The following is a 16558-nucleotide window of genomic DNA, read 5'->3' as shown; positions in this document are numbered from 1 at the left end:
CATGGCTCACGGGCCCAGCCGCTCCGCGGCATGTGGCATCTTCCCGGACCGGGGCACGAACCCATGTCCTCTGTATCGGCAGGCGGACTCTCAACCACTGCGCCACCAGGGAAGCCCTAGATTTTCTTTTCTATGATAAAAAGGTCCCATGTCAGCCTGAAAAAAAAAAAAAAACATGGAGACTCACCATTGAAATTCACATTGCGGATATACTTCAGCAACTTCTTGCCCCCAGCTTGCTCCATCTCTGGACAGACACCCCGGTAGTCAGCACAGAGATCCTTGTTCATGTGATGAAGGGCATGAGCCATTGCGTACACTGCGTCAATCACGAACTGAACTTTACCCTCCTGCTCATAGGTGGAATCTTTTCCAATTCTCTCCTGTCCTGCACATTAAAACAAGAAACACACACAAACATTGGTGTTGAGTAGAATGTCTCAATTTGCATTTACTTTCAAATATGCTTAAAGAAAACAACGCTTTGAGGAGTACAGTCACGCAAGCCACATATCCATGTTTGGCTACCTTGTTCGGTTGCTTTGGTAGTTTTTGGTATTTGACTTTGGAGCACATTACACTAACCTTTCTGATGTATTAGATAAATTTCAGAAACAGCACTTCAAAGGATCACAATAAAAGCCCTTGTAATAAGCCAACACACTATTCAAAACATAGTGGCCTCACAGAACCAAGGGATTGCTGCGATTGGAAGCTGGGCTGCCACATGCAAATCTTCAAAGCTCACTTAGTCTAGAAAGGTGATAGGCCAAAAGAAAATGAGAGAAAACTAATGAAATACCACCCCTGAACTCATTACCTTCTTCTATATACCTGCTCTACTTCCGGGGTTGCCTGTCTCAATTGTGCGTATTACTGGCAACTCTGATGCTCAGGCTGGAAACCCTGATGTCATTGTTTTCATTCTTACCTGTCTCTTACTCCACTCTCCCACATACATATATCTAATGAATAGCCAAAACCTCACCTGAAACAGTGAACAGTTTGGGCCACGCTACCAATGCCCCATTTATGCTTTTCTCATCTCCCATCAGGACACAATGCTAGGTGTCTCTCTTCGTCTAGTGATTCCTCCACGTTCATTTTTCCAAACCACAGAGCTAATCACTTCACCCCCGTGCTCAGAATTCTTCAGTGGTTCTCCACTGCCCGCACAATGAAATCCAAAGCCTTTCCCCTGACAACAGAGGGTGTTCATCATTTTGTTGCTATCTGCCTAACAACAGTAAGAACCGGCAGTGATGAAGTGTCCTCCACTGTCTTGGAAGCCTTATATACATGATTTTTATTTCATCCTCACTTTGTCAGTTAAATATTATTAGTCCCCATTATACAGATGGGAAAGCTGAGCCTTACAGAAATTAAATCACCTTCCGAAGGTCATGTATAAGAAGAGCAGATGACAGCTCAGGTTTATCAGAACCCCAAACCAACATTTCTCTCACTTCATGGGCCCTTTTCCTAGAATTTAAAACATATATATTTTTTGCTCCAGACAAGTATGGCTATTTTTCCCGTAAACATCATCAGCTCTAATGTTAATTATCTTTGGTCATGCCCCTTGTTTTTCCAGAAATAGCCCTCCTTGCTTTTGCCCATCATAACTTAATTCTGTCCCTGTGGCACAATCGAGTGGTTGCTTACACTTAGCTTCTTGATCAGAATTAAAGATTTTCATAAAACATTTCAAATCTTTATTATAAAATTAATAATACCACTATATTTTAATGCTCTACTAGACTTTCCTTTTCTTTCTTTTTTTTTCTCTTATATCCCCAGCACTGAACACAGCATTTAATATCTGGTAGATTCTGAACAATACCTGTATTAAATTAGGCATTCGTTAAGTATATGGTAATACCAGGAACTCTCTTTAGACCTCTTGTCCCTCTATGACAAATAATTAACCACAGATTGAATTTCACTTCCGCAGCAATATTGCCCAGATTGTTTTCTATGACACATTTGTGTAGGAAAGAAACAGTAGGGATTCTACAACCCCTGTCCCTTCTCCTGCAAAACAAAATGCTCCCGACAGCCACTGTATTAAACGTTATTAGGTTTCTTTACTGAGAGACTGTTTCAGAGTATTTAATATAACATAAAGTATAATTTCCAAGAAGGAAGTTCAGAATTTCCCCAAATTACGTGAATTCTTATTTTTTCCTTTTCAGAGCACACATTAATATCTCAAATGGCAGACAGTTCTTTGTTTTGTATGTATCTCATTCAAGGACCAACCAACCTGGTGCTCACTGCTCTTCACTGGGTCTAGGCCTTTTCAGTGTGTCTGGAGCAGGAATCTTTTTCGAAAAAGATAAAATCCATCCTGAATCCATACTGCTACTTTGAATTCAAATTCTGGACTACAGGATTTGTACTTAACTCGACATTCCTACACCTCTACCTCATTTTTTTTTTTTTTTCATGAGGAAAATCCTGGTTCTTAATGACACCATTATAACTATTTATTTGCTTGATTCCATAATACACAAATAACATTCTTAGAAAAAGTGTCTAACCAACAGTCTAAAAATGTAGTGTAATGAGCAGCCTTGGCATATATGTGTTTTTCAGTTCTTACTGGAATATTTTGGTGACTTATTCTGAGAAACGGGATTGCTTTGTTCAAGAGTCAATTTGTATGTGTTTTTGCTAAATACTGGCCAATTCCCCTCTAATGGGTTTGTACCATTTTGTTCTCCCACCAGCAAAGAGAGAGAGTGTTCATTTCCCAACAACTTTGACAACCAAGTATGTTCTCAAACTTGGATTTCTGTCTGTCAGCTAGGTGAGAAATGCTACCACGGTCTATTTTTATTTGCCTTTTTCTTACTATAGGGGAGGTTGAACATATTTGCATATAGTTAAAAGCTACTGTGTTTCTTTTCTGCAAACTGTTTTTATAAAAATTTGGTCATTTTCTTCTCTACTTTTAAAAGCTTTTTATTAATTAAGCATATTAAGTCTTTGAGATTAAGTTGCAAATATTTTTCCTAGTTTGTTATTTTTCTTTTACTCACTTTAGGTATTTTCCAAATAAAATTATATTAGATTAAAAGATGTTTTTCTAAAAAAAATTATCAATTTATTTTCTTCTTATTGCTCTGGATTTTCAATCATGGTTTGAAAAAATGCTCCCACCCCAGGCTACAGAATATTCCATCCGTGTATAATTTTATTTTTTAAACTCAGATATTTCATCCACTTGGAATACATTCTGGTAAGCAGTATGAAGAATCAAAATTGTAGCTTTCTCCATACAGCTTCCTAGTTATATGCCAGTTCATCTTTTCTCACTGATTTGAAGTGCTTCCTTTATTATATATTAAGTTTTCCATGCTTAATTAGATGTATTTCTGGATTTTTAAAATTTGTTTCACTGTTCGGTTTGTCTCTTCGTGGGCCAACCGGACAGCTTCAATTATAAACTCTTTATAACATTTTAATAACTGGTAGAGTTAGCCCCTCTCTCACCCTAATTGTTCCTTCTTTTTCAAATTTTAAGTTGACTTTTGTTTATTTACTCAAATGAGCTTTATTACCTACTAATCTATCTTGAGAAGAGAAAAAAAATACTTGATGTTGAATTTATGCTGTATTTATTAATCAACTTAGCCAGAACAGAAATTTTTACAATGGTGAGAATTCCCACGTGTGTCTTTTCATTTGTTCAAGGCTACTTTTGCTTCCTTCAGGAGTGTTTTAAAATTTTTTCTCACATAGGTTTTGAGTGTTTCGTGGAAAGTTAGCCTTGGTATTTTACTTGGTTTTGCTATTATAAATATGGCTTTCTTTGCTAAGTATTTCCTCTGGTTTTTGGTTGCATACATAAAAGTTATTCTTCGTTTTGCTGTGGCTGTTCTAGTATTTTTCAACTTTCTATCACAAAAACTTTTAAATACAGAGGAAGGTTGAAAGAGTTTTACAGTGATCTCACCAACTAGATTCTTACATTAACATTTTACTATACTTACATTATAAGGCAATTCATTTTCTAATAATTTTATAACCTGCTACTTTACAAATTTCTCTTATTTTTTAGAGTACTGAAAAAGGCAATCTCGATGGCATTATGACCATTCTAAAATATATACTATGAAACGTGTTCAGACTAGTAATTCAGGAGAGCAGTTTCTCGCCTGCATTCATAAAGACATTCATCTCAGAAAGAATGCCTTGAAAAAAAAGTGCAGTATTTTAAATAATGAAATATTTCATTATGTTTGAAACATTATAGGTTTTACCCCTCTCTTGAAGAGTCATCAGGTATGTTAGCTTATTAAGGGCTCTGAGAAACACAGCTACATTTGTCTTTGGGGTTACCAGGACTTGAAAACTGTAGCCTGACATCAATAAAATCAGAACTGGCAAGTTAACAACAACAAAAAAGGCTAACTTTACTTCCCCTACTGTTGCAGATGCAACTGCGTGCCAAGGTCAGAGTCTCTGGTTACTCATCTAGCACCCCCCGCTCCTCCCCTAACTGAAATCTGCTTCTCTTCAGGTACCGGCAGCCACCAAAGGAGTGAGGGGTTCAGGACCTCTCCTGAGCCTCACTGAGTCTATCCTCATTTGTCTAACCCAGTCCAGTTTCCTCCTTGGCAAGGGCTGATTTAGAAACAGGCATGGGTTACAGTTCTAGATAATGAGACGAAAGAAAAGAGTTTATTGGGTTCCACATATAAAATGATACAAATGAACTTATTTACAAAACAGAAATAGATCCGCAGACACAGATAACAAACCTATGGTTTCCAAAGGGGAAAGGTCGGGGAGGGATAAGTTAGGAGTTTGGGATTAACAAATACACACTACTGTATATAAAACAGATAAACAACAAGGACCTACTGTATAGCACAGGGAACTACTCTCAGTATCTTGTAATAACCTATAATGGAAAAGAACCTAAGAAAGAATACGTGTGTGTGTGTGTGTGTGTGTGTGTGTGTGTGTGTGTGTGTAACTGAGTCACTTTGCTGTATACCTGAAACTAACACAACATTGCAAATCAACTATATTTCAATAAAAATTTTCAGAAAAAGTTTATTGGGGAACTCCTGAGAAAGTTTATTTGCTCTTAAAGAGAGATGAACTCAACTGCATCAAAACAATCACACACCCCCAACACACACACACGCGCGCGCGCGCGCGCACACACACACTGCATTTGCTCTAGTCATTTTGCAGTCCTGAGGCAATTACTCAGCATACGAATAAAAGCAGAATAAAAATGTGGCAAGGATGTGAAAATACAATTGAGCTGTGAGTTAGCCAAGCCTAGAATTACCCTACTTTTTTTTTTCCCAAGTGACACACTCAATGGCTTATCCATTTAACTACAGCTTGATACTACAGGTTTAGTTGAACACTACACTTCTTATTCATGTACCATTTTATAACATCTCAAGGGACTAGCGTAAGTATACCTTCTTCCCCCCAAAAGTGAGGAAAAAAAGGGTAGTTTTAAGCAATATTTTTAACAATGTAGATTGAAATAGAAAAAAAGAAAGCATTTTCAATCAATTCTCAGTTAACAGCTCATTCTTTCAGGCTTTCTGATGATCAACTGAGATGTTGTTATATTCTTTTCTTGAATGAAGTTCATCCTTTTCATCACATTTCCCAGGAAAGGGTTTGAGGTTTAGATAAAATAAGGAGAACTCTGAAGCATTAATTATTTTTTATTTCTCCAGCATGCAAAGAAGTTTTCCTTTTAAAGTCTCCCGATTTTCTGAGGTAATGTTATTTTTACCCAAATAGTTCAGCATTTATCTTCAAAATGCACACTCCTTTAAGCTTATGTTGAATAAATTTTCAGCTGCACTACACAAGAATAATCTACAAACCCTCTCACGACCAGAGTTTCTAGGGTTCATTCTGCTGGTGAAGTCTTCTCTCTTTGAAAGATCTGCTTATTTTGCCCATTTTAACATACTGCTTTCTCAGAATATATGCCTTAGTTAATATGCATGAGCAAACTATCAGGGAGAAAAAAAAAGGCACAGAAAACGTAAGAAATTATGGATCTGAAATTATTAATATAAACAATCCCACTGCAGTACGAAAACCAAAAGGAAGAGGAGGTTGGGCACAGGCAGGAAACAAACCAAAGATATTTGCTAGTGTGACCTGAAAAACCTACCAAAACGGTCCTGTAGATTTGAACAACTGGCCCAATGTTTACCATATGTTTCTAAGGGAGTGATAAATTATAATTTGGGTTTTGATTTCACATATTAATTGCAGTTATTTGCGTCGGGAAGACCTCTTGGAAGTTATATATGCTCGTGCTGACTGCTTTAAATGCTGCATTACACAAATATATTTTATTGAATGTAAAGCCACAAACTTAAAAATTTCTTGAGGCTGAAGTCCTGAGTAGTACTGTATATAATTAACTAAAATACTAACGCTTGGTTATACTGCAAATGATAAACACACTAATAAAAACAGGAAAAGAATGTGTCACAGGAGCTCTGAAAATAGACTCAGGGCATATATAGGTGCTGACAGAACTGCTAGATTCTGGGTAAAAAGGATGCAAGGAAAGCAGGGTGGACATCCTGGAACACTAGAAAACGTTGCAGGGTTCTAAAAATGCTACAGTTACCAGGCAAGCCTTATTAAAATGCTCCTGCAGTCCCTCCCATACTTTATTTAAAAAATAATAATAAATAAACAACTTGATTTACTGGATAACTTTTTTTCCTCTCATGGGTATACCTTTTTCTTTTAAGATGAATGTCAATGGTAAAATAAGATTCTGTTTTATGCAAATTTGCTTTTTTTTTTTTTTAACAGTGAACACATTCATAGAATCTTGGGGTAACAACCCATAGCAAGAAATACCAGTTGAAGGAAAGTCAGAAGTTCTGCATTGAGACAAAAAGCCTTCACTGCTGCTGTGCCTCTATTTGGAGGTGAGGCTGAATGAACCTAGCAACTCGGGAAGAGAACGATGGGCGTCCCTGTCACAGTACGACAGGCAGCCTGCGCTTACTGGGTTCTTCCTGGGCACCAGGCTCTGCGCTAAGCACTTTTCACGGTTTCATGTTAAACCCTCACAACGCTTTCTTGGGTACCATTCCCCCTCCCTCTGTTACTTCACTATACCTTATACACCATCTGCTAAATTGATCCGTCCACATCTGCACACAGAAAAGCGATGAACCTGGAGCTTTCCCCTTTGTTTCTTTCCATTTTCAACTTTAGTTTAGAGCCACAAATAATCTCAAAGTTCATGCTAGCCATGAGTTTTACATCCTCTTACCCCCACCTGAAGGTTTCGCTTGCGTTTCCAGCAAGGAGGAAATGGACGGTTTTGACAACCACCATCATAGCCTTCCCTGACCTCTCCTTGGGTGGAAAAGTTAATGCCCAGAGAAACTGCCAAAGCGCTGGCAGAGGAACAACAACAACAGCAGCAAAACAACTGATCCTCCACCTTCGATGACAAAAATGTGACTGTAATTGAACCATTAACATCCTCACGTTCTGCAGTGAACACAGCGAGTCCTATGTTACAGGCTCAGAAACAACTCTAGCAAAGGTATTAAAGAGTGTCCAGCCACAAACCCTCGTTTCTAAATTTCTTCCAGGCAGGATGCTTCCCACAAGACTATTTAATCATCACAGCTGAGTTTTCTTCTACTCTTCCATTTTCCATTTCCAGACAGGTGCAGGTAAAGATATATGCAGTGAGTCAAGGTGTGTGGGACAGGAGTAGGCTTTTCACAACGCACACAGGGCACCTGATCGGAAGCAAGGAATGTTTTAGCCCCAAGATTCACACCTCCCCCAACGTGTGGAAGGTGTTCTGAGCCAAGGGCTTTCTTTCTTTCCAAGAGCAGTCTGTTGTAGATAACGCCAGCCCATTGAGCAAAGGTAAGAACAGGGCTCCTGAAACTCACACAAGAAACCTTGCTGTACCAAACCAGAACAAGACGGGGTTCCTTAAAGAAGTGCATGGACACAGTTTCCACTTCTCACCTAGATTTCTTCTCTTCCGATTTCTTAAGCTAAATTTCTGTTTATATACTTTTGGCTGCTTCTTCAATGCAAACGGTAAAATCACTAGTGAAGCAATCTCTCCGGACATGACGTCAAGATTAAGAAAAAAGATGCTGCTACAGATGCCTGGTCTTGTAAGCCATCCCTCAGCAGGAGCCCCTTCATTAATGAGGTTCTGCCCCTCTGAAATTCTGTTTATGGCATTCCAGGAATCGTATTTAGGTCGAACTTTAGCGATAGGGGGGTGGAGAGAGGGAGGGGGAGAGAGGGAGGGGGAGAGAGGGAGGGGAAGAAACGAAGGAAGGAAGGAAGGGAGAGAGGGAGGAAGGAGAAAAGCACAGAAAGAAAGGAGAAAAGAGAAAGAAAGATCAACCTGAACCTGACCCAGCTTTTGGATACATATTAACTAATTTACATATAGCTGATTCATTTAACTAATTTACATCTAGCTGATTCATTTAACTAATTTACATGTAGCTGATTCATTTGGCTGTACAACAGAAACACAACATTGTAAAGCAGCTACGATAAAAATTAATTTAAAAAACCTAATTTATAGGAAGTAGAGAAAATAAAGAAACATGTAAATCAACATGGCAGACACGCGGAAAACAAAATCCAAATGTAAAAGATTCTACAGAAATAGTAATAAAACTATTTTCTTCAACACATAAATAGCAAAAGCTAAAAAAAAGTGGAGAGAAACATTTTACAATTTTTAAAAAGACTTAAGAGATATATCAAACAGATGTGGCATGTGGACTTGGTTTAGATCCACCTGTAAACAGATCAATGATATAAAGACATTTAGGACAGAAGGGAGAGACTACAGTATGACGATGGGGAACTACTGCTTTGTTGCTTTGTGTGTGTGTGTGTGTGTGTGTGTGTGTGTGCTTCTTATATATTTTTAAGAGTATTTATCTCTTAGAGAACATACCGAAGTATTAAAAAAATTAAATGTCTGGGTTTCCTTTGAAACGGCCAGAGGTGAGAGAGAAACATTCGGGGTACACGTGAACATAAACTGGCTATATATTGACTGTCGTTGAGGTTGTGTGATGGACACATGGCGATTTATTCCACTCTTCTCTCTGATTTCTGTGTTTGTTTGAAAGATCACATGATGTCTGTAAAAATAAAAAGAAGAGAAGGAGGAGAGATAAGAAGGGGATGGACAAGGAGATGGGAAGAGGAGGAGGAGGGGGAAAAAGAGGAAAAACAACAAAAAAGAAGAGTATTAGGTTGAAGAATAGGGGAAATAGGCAGGGAGGAAACAGAGGAGTTGAACTCAGCTGCCTCTAAGGGACACAGTACGTGCCAGACACCCAACTAGAACCAAGGGACACAGATATGAACACAAAACACTCTCACGCATGCTCTCACTGTTCACAGCTCCACTCAGATGTTTCTGCTTAAATGCAGTTTCCACCTCTCATCTCAGGGCTGAGTGTATGACTCTGCTCCGCAGGCATTTAGGAAGGGGCACACGTAGCACAGATGCTATGGCATATGGGCGGGGTCATCTGACTCCCGGCGTCCAAAGTCACTTCCTGGAAGCAACGTAAGCATGCTGTGGGGATGGAATGATTTCATCTCACTGCCATGATGCCCCTCTGCCTTGTGAGATGCAGAGAAAAGGCGTAAGGGAATTGATCCCACTACAGGGTTTGAAAGGACTTAGCAGAATCATCAGCCCAATGACAGTAAAGAAAAAGAAAAAGCCATGGTTTAACTCCATTTGGGTTCTGTATCCAGGGCTGGTGACTATAAATAAAAAGGAAAAATACGCATATATGTATGTGGAACTCCGTAGGGGCAAGACTGGGTCCTAAACATTGCTATATACCCGGAACCCAAGGATGAGTGAATATCCTGGAAAGAAAAGTGAAATAATGAGCAAGTAGCTTTTGTAAAAAGGTAGAAAAGAAAGATTATAATCCTTCAGCCGGGAGAGCTGACGGCTGACATGGAGCATTTAATTCAGGTGGCCAAATTGACCCCAGACAAACGTGGAGAGGAAACAGTAGAACCCCGAACACCGACATTCGGGATCCTTTTTCTTAAACAGGGTTCTTAGGTGCCTAAAGACTCTACTTATCACTGTTTTCAGTTAAGTTATTCAAGTGACGATGATAAAAACATTGTTAGCTCTCTTTTCAAGGCAAGATTAATTTTACACTAAATTTTATACCTATGTACACATACCTTACAACATATACTTTTGACCATTTAGTCACGATCATCAGAAGTGAAATAGTTTTCTTCCTACTGAGCCCTAACAATATTCGTAACAGAAATAAAGTCGATACAATTCTCGACTCAGAGGTTCTGAAGGCTCTGAGCTTCTTAGGAATGTCACATTCCATCCGTATTTAAAAAAAAAGTAGAACAGCTAACCCGACAAGGGAAAAAACCTTAGCCAGGTGCTAACCAGAAACCTAAAACTGACAATTCAACAGTCAGAACACACTGGATGATTTGGCTGAGGAGCTACTAGCCACATCCATGCTACCCTTGGAAGGAAATTAATTAAGTAGTATTGGATGAAACCCTTTTGTAGACTAGCAAAGAGGAGGTTCTTGATACAAAGTCTAGAAATCCAGACTTAGTTTAAAACACATGTAAGCCAGTACGATTTAATGGGAAAAAGCCCTTCAAAATCTCTGTATTGTGAAACCAGTGTGACGGTACTTCCTTCTCTCCTATAATCAGGCCAACCATTTCAAGAGCTACGAGCATGGAGACTCAGATCAGACAAACCTGGGTTGAAATTTTGCCTCTGCATTCACTGTACCTGTGACGAAATGGGAGATAAACAACTCTACCAAACCACTTGAACACGTTCAAGTTGCCTGGTATTCATAGACTGCTGTAATGAACAACAGCAACAGTAGCTGACATTCATTCAGTATTTTCTATTCTCCAAAAACTATGCTAAGCACTCTACATACATCACCTATTTCTCATAATCACCCTATGATGAACATACGGTTATTATTATTGCCATTTACTGGTAAGGAAACTGAAAGTTTATTTAAATAACTTACCCCCGAAGTTACACAGACAGCAAGTGGCTAGTCAAGAGTTGAATCCAGTTGTCTGACTCTCAATTCAAAGTGTGAATACTTTTTATGGTGATATATTCTGCATTTAGTAAAATGCCACGTCATAAATGAACTGCTCAATCAGTATTGACAAACCCAAAGCAATACATAGAACGTTTTTATCACTCTGGAAAGTCATCTTGTGCCCCTTCACAATTAACCCTTCTCCCTCCACTATAAAGCAACCATTGATCTGTAATCGAACGTAAGTTACTTTTGCCTATTCTAGAAATTCATATAAATAGGACCATACAATATGTACTTTTCTCTGTCTGCTTTCTCTCACTCAGAAAAATATTTTTGAGATTTATTCAGTTTGTGGCACGTATCGAAAGCTCATTCTTTTTTACTGCTAAGTATCATTCCACTGAATGGATATATTAGAGTTTAATTATCCATTTTCCTTTTGATGGACATCTGGGCTATGTCTAGTTTGGGGCTTCTAAAGACCTATGGAGGGTCTGTGATTTTACCCGACGTGTAAGCGTTTAGCCTGTCATGGTTCTGTGGACACTGGCTGGAGATGTGAGACCCCCGGTTCAGAGCCAGGTATAGCAGGCAGCACAAACATATGTTTTCTCAGAGCCCCCTCCTTACCACCCCCCTTCCTCAAGTCCAAGGTGGTGACAGAGAGCAGTCCAGGTACATGGTGCACACACAATGGGCTTACATTAGAACTTTCAAACTCTGAGCTCAGGGAGACTGAATCTTTTATAAAGGATTTCAAGCAAAGCTACCTGACCTTGGTTCCAGAGGGAGATATTACCTTTATTACACTGGCCAGTAAACAAACCATCCCTATGCTTCTTGACGACATGCTATCTGTATCTTCCAAGGCCACTGACTATATAATAATACCTTGAAAAGCTAATCAGTGCACCTGCTCTCAATATAGCAAAGGACACCAATAGAGGATTGCCCCCCAATAGGGCAATTATGAATAAAGCTGCTGTGAACACGTCTTCAGAAGGCTTTTATGGATATGTGTTTTTATTTCTCCTGAGTAAATACTTAGGAATAAGAGTTGCTATATTATAGGCTCATGCACGTTTAACTTTTAAAGAAGTTGCCATGTTCCAAAGCAGTTGCACCATTTTATTCTAATATCCATGTATAAAAATGCAGGTTTCTCCATATCTTCTCCAACATTTGATGTTATCAATCTTGTCCATTTTATCCATGTGTATTAGAACCTCACTGTGGTTTAATTTGCATTTCTCTGATGAATAATGATGATTTTCATTTTTTTCATGTGCTTATTGCCCATTTGTATTAGACCTAGTAGGTTCCCTTTGCAAGCATCTTAGACGTTCAGCATCCCAGGCTATGCAAATTCTCTACCAGAGTAGTACAAAAGTCCATGAGGCCACAGGGTTAATGCCTGAATGATGGTCAAATTATATTATTTATTTTAAGGAGGGGGTGTAGCCAAGATGGTGAAGTAGGAAGACCCTGAGCTCACTTCCTCCCATTAGCCCATTAAAATTATAACTATTTACAGAGCAACTATCAATAAGAGCAATCTGAGGGCTAGAAGAAAAGATTTTCCACAACTAAAGATATAAAGAAGGAATCAAGGGACTTCCCTGGTGGCGCAGTAGTTAAGAATCCATCTGCCAGTGCAGGGGACACGGGTTCGAGCCCTGGTCCGGGGAAGATCCCACATGCCGCGGAGCAACTAAGCCCGTGCGCCACAACTACTGAGCCTGCACTCTAGAGCCCGTGAGCCACAACTACTGAGCCCGCGCACCACAACTACTGAAGCCCGCGTACCTAGAGCCCGTGCTCCACAATAAGAGAAGCCACTGCAATGAGAAGCTCGCACACCGCAACGAAGAGCAGCCCCTGCTCGCTGCAGCTGGAGAAAGCCTGCGTGCAGCAATGAAGACCCAACACAGACAAAAAGATATATTGATTAATTAATTAAATTAAAAGCAAAGAAGGAATCACAATGAGACAGGTAGTAGGGGTGGAGACACTGTATAGTCAAGACCCACACCCATCAGTAGGAGGCCAACGAATGGGAGGATAATCGTAATTGCAGAAATTTTCCACAAGAAGTAATGGGTCTGAGACCCACACTGAGCTCCCCAGCCCAGGGCCCCGCACCAGGAGGACAAGCCCCCGGAACATAAGGCTTTGAAGGTCAGTGGGGCTTGTGTATGGGAGAGCCAGAGGACTACAGGAAGCAAGAGACTCTGCTCTTAAGGGGTATGCACAAAATCTCACACACTCCAGGACTTGGCACAGAGGCAGTAATCTGAAGGAAGTCTGGGTCAGGACCACTTACTAATTCTGGAGAGACTCCTGGAGAGGCAGGAGGTAAATTGGACTCCCACAGGGAAACAGATGCTAGCAGGAGACATTTTGGGGAGATCCTTCTCCCATGAGGACCCTAATGCTTCAAGTGCCATTTTGGAATCCTACCGTCTAGGCTATTCGCGCTGGAGGCTTACTTGCCCACCAGCTGGTAGGTGCCAGTCCCAGGATTCACCAGGCCAAGCAGCCAGCAGTGTGGGGACTTGGCCCCGCCAACCAGTGGGCCGATACCAGTCCCAGGAGCCCGGACCTCACTGCTAGCCACCCTGGGACCCAGGCCACCAATGGCCTGCACCAGCCCTGGGACTCCCCAGGCCACACAGTCATTCGCACTGGGACCCAGTCTCATCCACCAGCAGGTCAGCAGCCTCCACAAGAAGCAGTTCCTGGCAGCCAACCAGGTCAGGGCCAGCCCTGCCTACCAGCATACCAATGGTAGTCAGCCCTGACACAACAGAAGGGCCCACCCAGCCTACACAGGGGGACACCCTTAGAGCTCTGGTGACTACAGGGGAATGTGCTACTGGGCCCCACAGAACATCTACATGAGGCAACCTAGCCTTACACCTAAAGGATCTGGAAAAAACAACAAACAAAACCTAAAGTTAGTAGAAGGAAAGAAATAATAAAGGTTAGAGAAGAAAGAAAGGAAATACATATATACAAAACCAATGAGACTAAGTGCTGGATATTTTAAAAGGTCAAATTGATAAACCTTTGACCATACTCATAAGGAAAAAGAGAGGCAGGGCCCAAATGAATAAAATTAGAAACGAAAGAGAAGTTAAAAGTGACACCACAGAAATACAAAGATCATAAGCAATTGCTAAGAACAATTATATGCCAATAAAAGCAACAATCTAGAAGAAACGGATAAATTCCTAGAAATATACAATCTCCCATGGCTGAATCCGGAAGAAACAGAAAATATGAAGAGACCAATTACCAGCAATGAAAATCAATCAATAATTTTAAAAAAACCTCCCAAAAAACAGAAGTCCAGGAGTGGACTTCACAGTTGAGTTCTACCAAACATTTAAAGAAGCTTTAACACCTAATCTTCTCAAACTTTTCCAAAACATTGAAGAAGAAGAAATGCTTGTGAACTCATTCCATGAGGCAAGTACCACCCTGATACCCAAACCAGACAAAGACATCACACAGAAAAATGAAATTTACAGACGAATATCACTGATGAACAGAGATGCAAAACTCCTTAACAAAATGTTAGCAAACCAAATTCAACAGTGGATTACAAGGATCATAAACCATGCGCCAGTGGGATTTATCCCAGTGATGCACAGATGGCTCAATATCCACAGGTCCATCAATGTCATACACCACATTAATAAACTGAAGAATAAAAATCATCTGATCATCTCAATAGATGCGGAAAAAGCTTTTGACAAAATTCATCATCTATTTATGATGAAATTTTTTTCAACAAGTGGGTATAGAGGGAACATACCTCAACATAATAAAGGCCATTTATGATAAACCCACAGCTAACATCATGCTCAGTGGTGAAAAGCTGAAAGCATTTCCTATAAGATCAGCAAAAAGACAAGGAGGCTTACTCTCACCTCTTTTGTTAACACAGAATTAGAAATCCTAACCACAGCAATCAGATTAAAAATAATCATAGTAATAATAATAGAAAGAAGTAAAAGGAATTCAAAGTGGAAGGGAATAAGTAAAACTGTCACACTTTGCGGATGACATGATACATAGAAAATCCTAAAGATGCCACCAAAAGCTGTTAGAACTAATTAATAAATTCAGGAAAATTGCAGGATACAAAATTAGTATAAAGAAATGTGTTACGCTTCTATACACTAACAATGAGCTATGACAAAGAAAAATTAAGAAAACAATCCCATTTACAAATGCATCAAATAGAATAAAACACCTAGGAATAAACCTAACCACGGAGGCAAATGACCCGTACTAGGAAATCTATGACACTGATGAAAGACACTGAAGATGACACAAACAAATGGAAAGATATACCATGCTAATGGAATGGAAAAGTTAATACTGTGAAAGTGATCATACTATCCAAGGCAATCTACATAATCAGTGCAATTTCCATCAAAATGGCAATAGCATTTTTCATAGAACTAGGAGAAATAATTCTAAAATTTGTATCAAAACACAAAAGACCCCAAATAGCCAAAGCTATCTTGAAAAAGAAAAACACAGCTGGAGGTATCACACACTCTGATTTCAAACTATACTGCAAGGCTACAGTAATTACAACAGTATGGTACTGGCACAAAAACATACACATAGATCAGTGGAACAAAAGAGACAGCCCACAAATAAACCCAATTAATCTACAACAAAGAAGGCGAGAATATACAATGCAAGAAATTAATTAATCTACAACAAAGAAGGCGAGAATATACAATGCAGGAAAAATAAACTTCTCTATAAATGATGTTGAGAAAACTGGAAAGCTACATGCAAAAGAATCAAACTGGACTACTCTCTTACACTATATACAAAACTAAACTCAAAATAGGTTAAACTCTTGAATGTTAAGATCTGAAACCAGAAAACTTGTAGAATAAAACACTGGCAATATGCTAACCCTTCCACATTGGTTTTAGCAACATTTTTTGGATACACCTCTTCAGGCAAATGAAACAAAAACAAAAATAAAGAAATGAGGCTACATCAAACTCTAAACCTGTTTTGCACGGTGAAGGAAGCTATTTTAAAAAAAGGCCGTCTACTGAATGGAAGAAGATATTTGCAAATAATGTATCTGATAAGGGGTTAATATTCAAAATAAAGAACTCATACAACTCAACATCAAAAACAGACAAACAACCTGATTAAAAAATGGGCAGAGGGGGCTTCCCTGGTGGCGCAGTGGTTGAGAATCTGCCTGCCAATGCAGGGGACACAGGTTCGAGCCCTGGTCTGGGAAGATCCCACATGCCATGGAGCAACTGGGCCCGTGAGCCACAATTACTGAGCCTGCGCGTCTGGAGCCTGTGCTCCGCAACAACAGAGGCCACGATAGTGAGAGGCCTGCGCACCGCGATGAAGAGTGACCCCCACTTGCCACAACTAGAGAAAGCCCTCTCACA

At 39.7% G+C, this 16558-nt stretch overlaps 1 protein-coding gene across 2 annotated transcripts in view; it reads right to left on the bottom strand.

The window, feature by feature from the left end:
* GRM7 (glutamate metabotropic receptor 7) overlaps positions 1 to 16558 on the bottom strand; it is a 585198-nt gene that overhangs the window by 300525 nt on the left and 268115 nt on the right. For both annotated transcript variants that reach the window (XM_007463707.1, XM_007463706.1), the window contains exon 5: positions 188 to 388. In XM_007463707.1, coding sequence (XP_007463769.1) covers positions 188 to 388 — 201 coding nt within the window. The remainder of the gene's footprint in view (positions 1 to 187; positions 389 to 16558) is intronic.

This window comes from Lipotes vexillifer, unplaced genomic scaffold, assembly GCF_000442215.2.
Source record: "Lipotes vexillifer unplaced genomic scaffold, Lipotes_vexillifer_v1.1 scaffold1387, whole genome shotgun sequence".
Lineage (NCBI taxonomy): Eukaryota > Metazoa > Chordata > Mammalia > Artiodactyla > Lipotidae > Lipotes > Lipotes vexillifer.
Note: the sequence above shows the minus strand (reverse complement) of the source record. Positions and strands in the feature narration are given on the sequence as shown.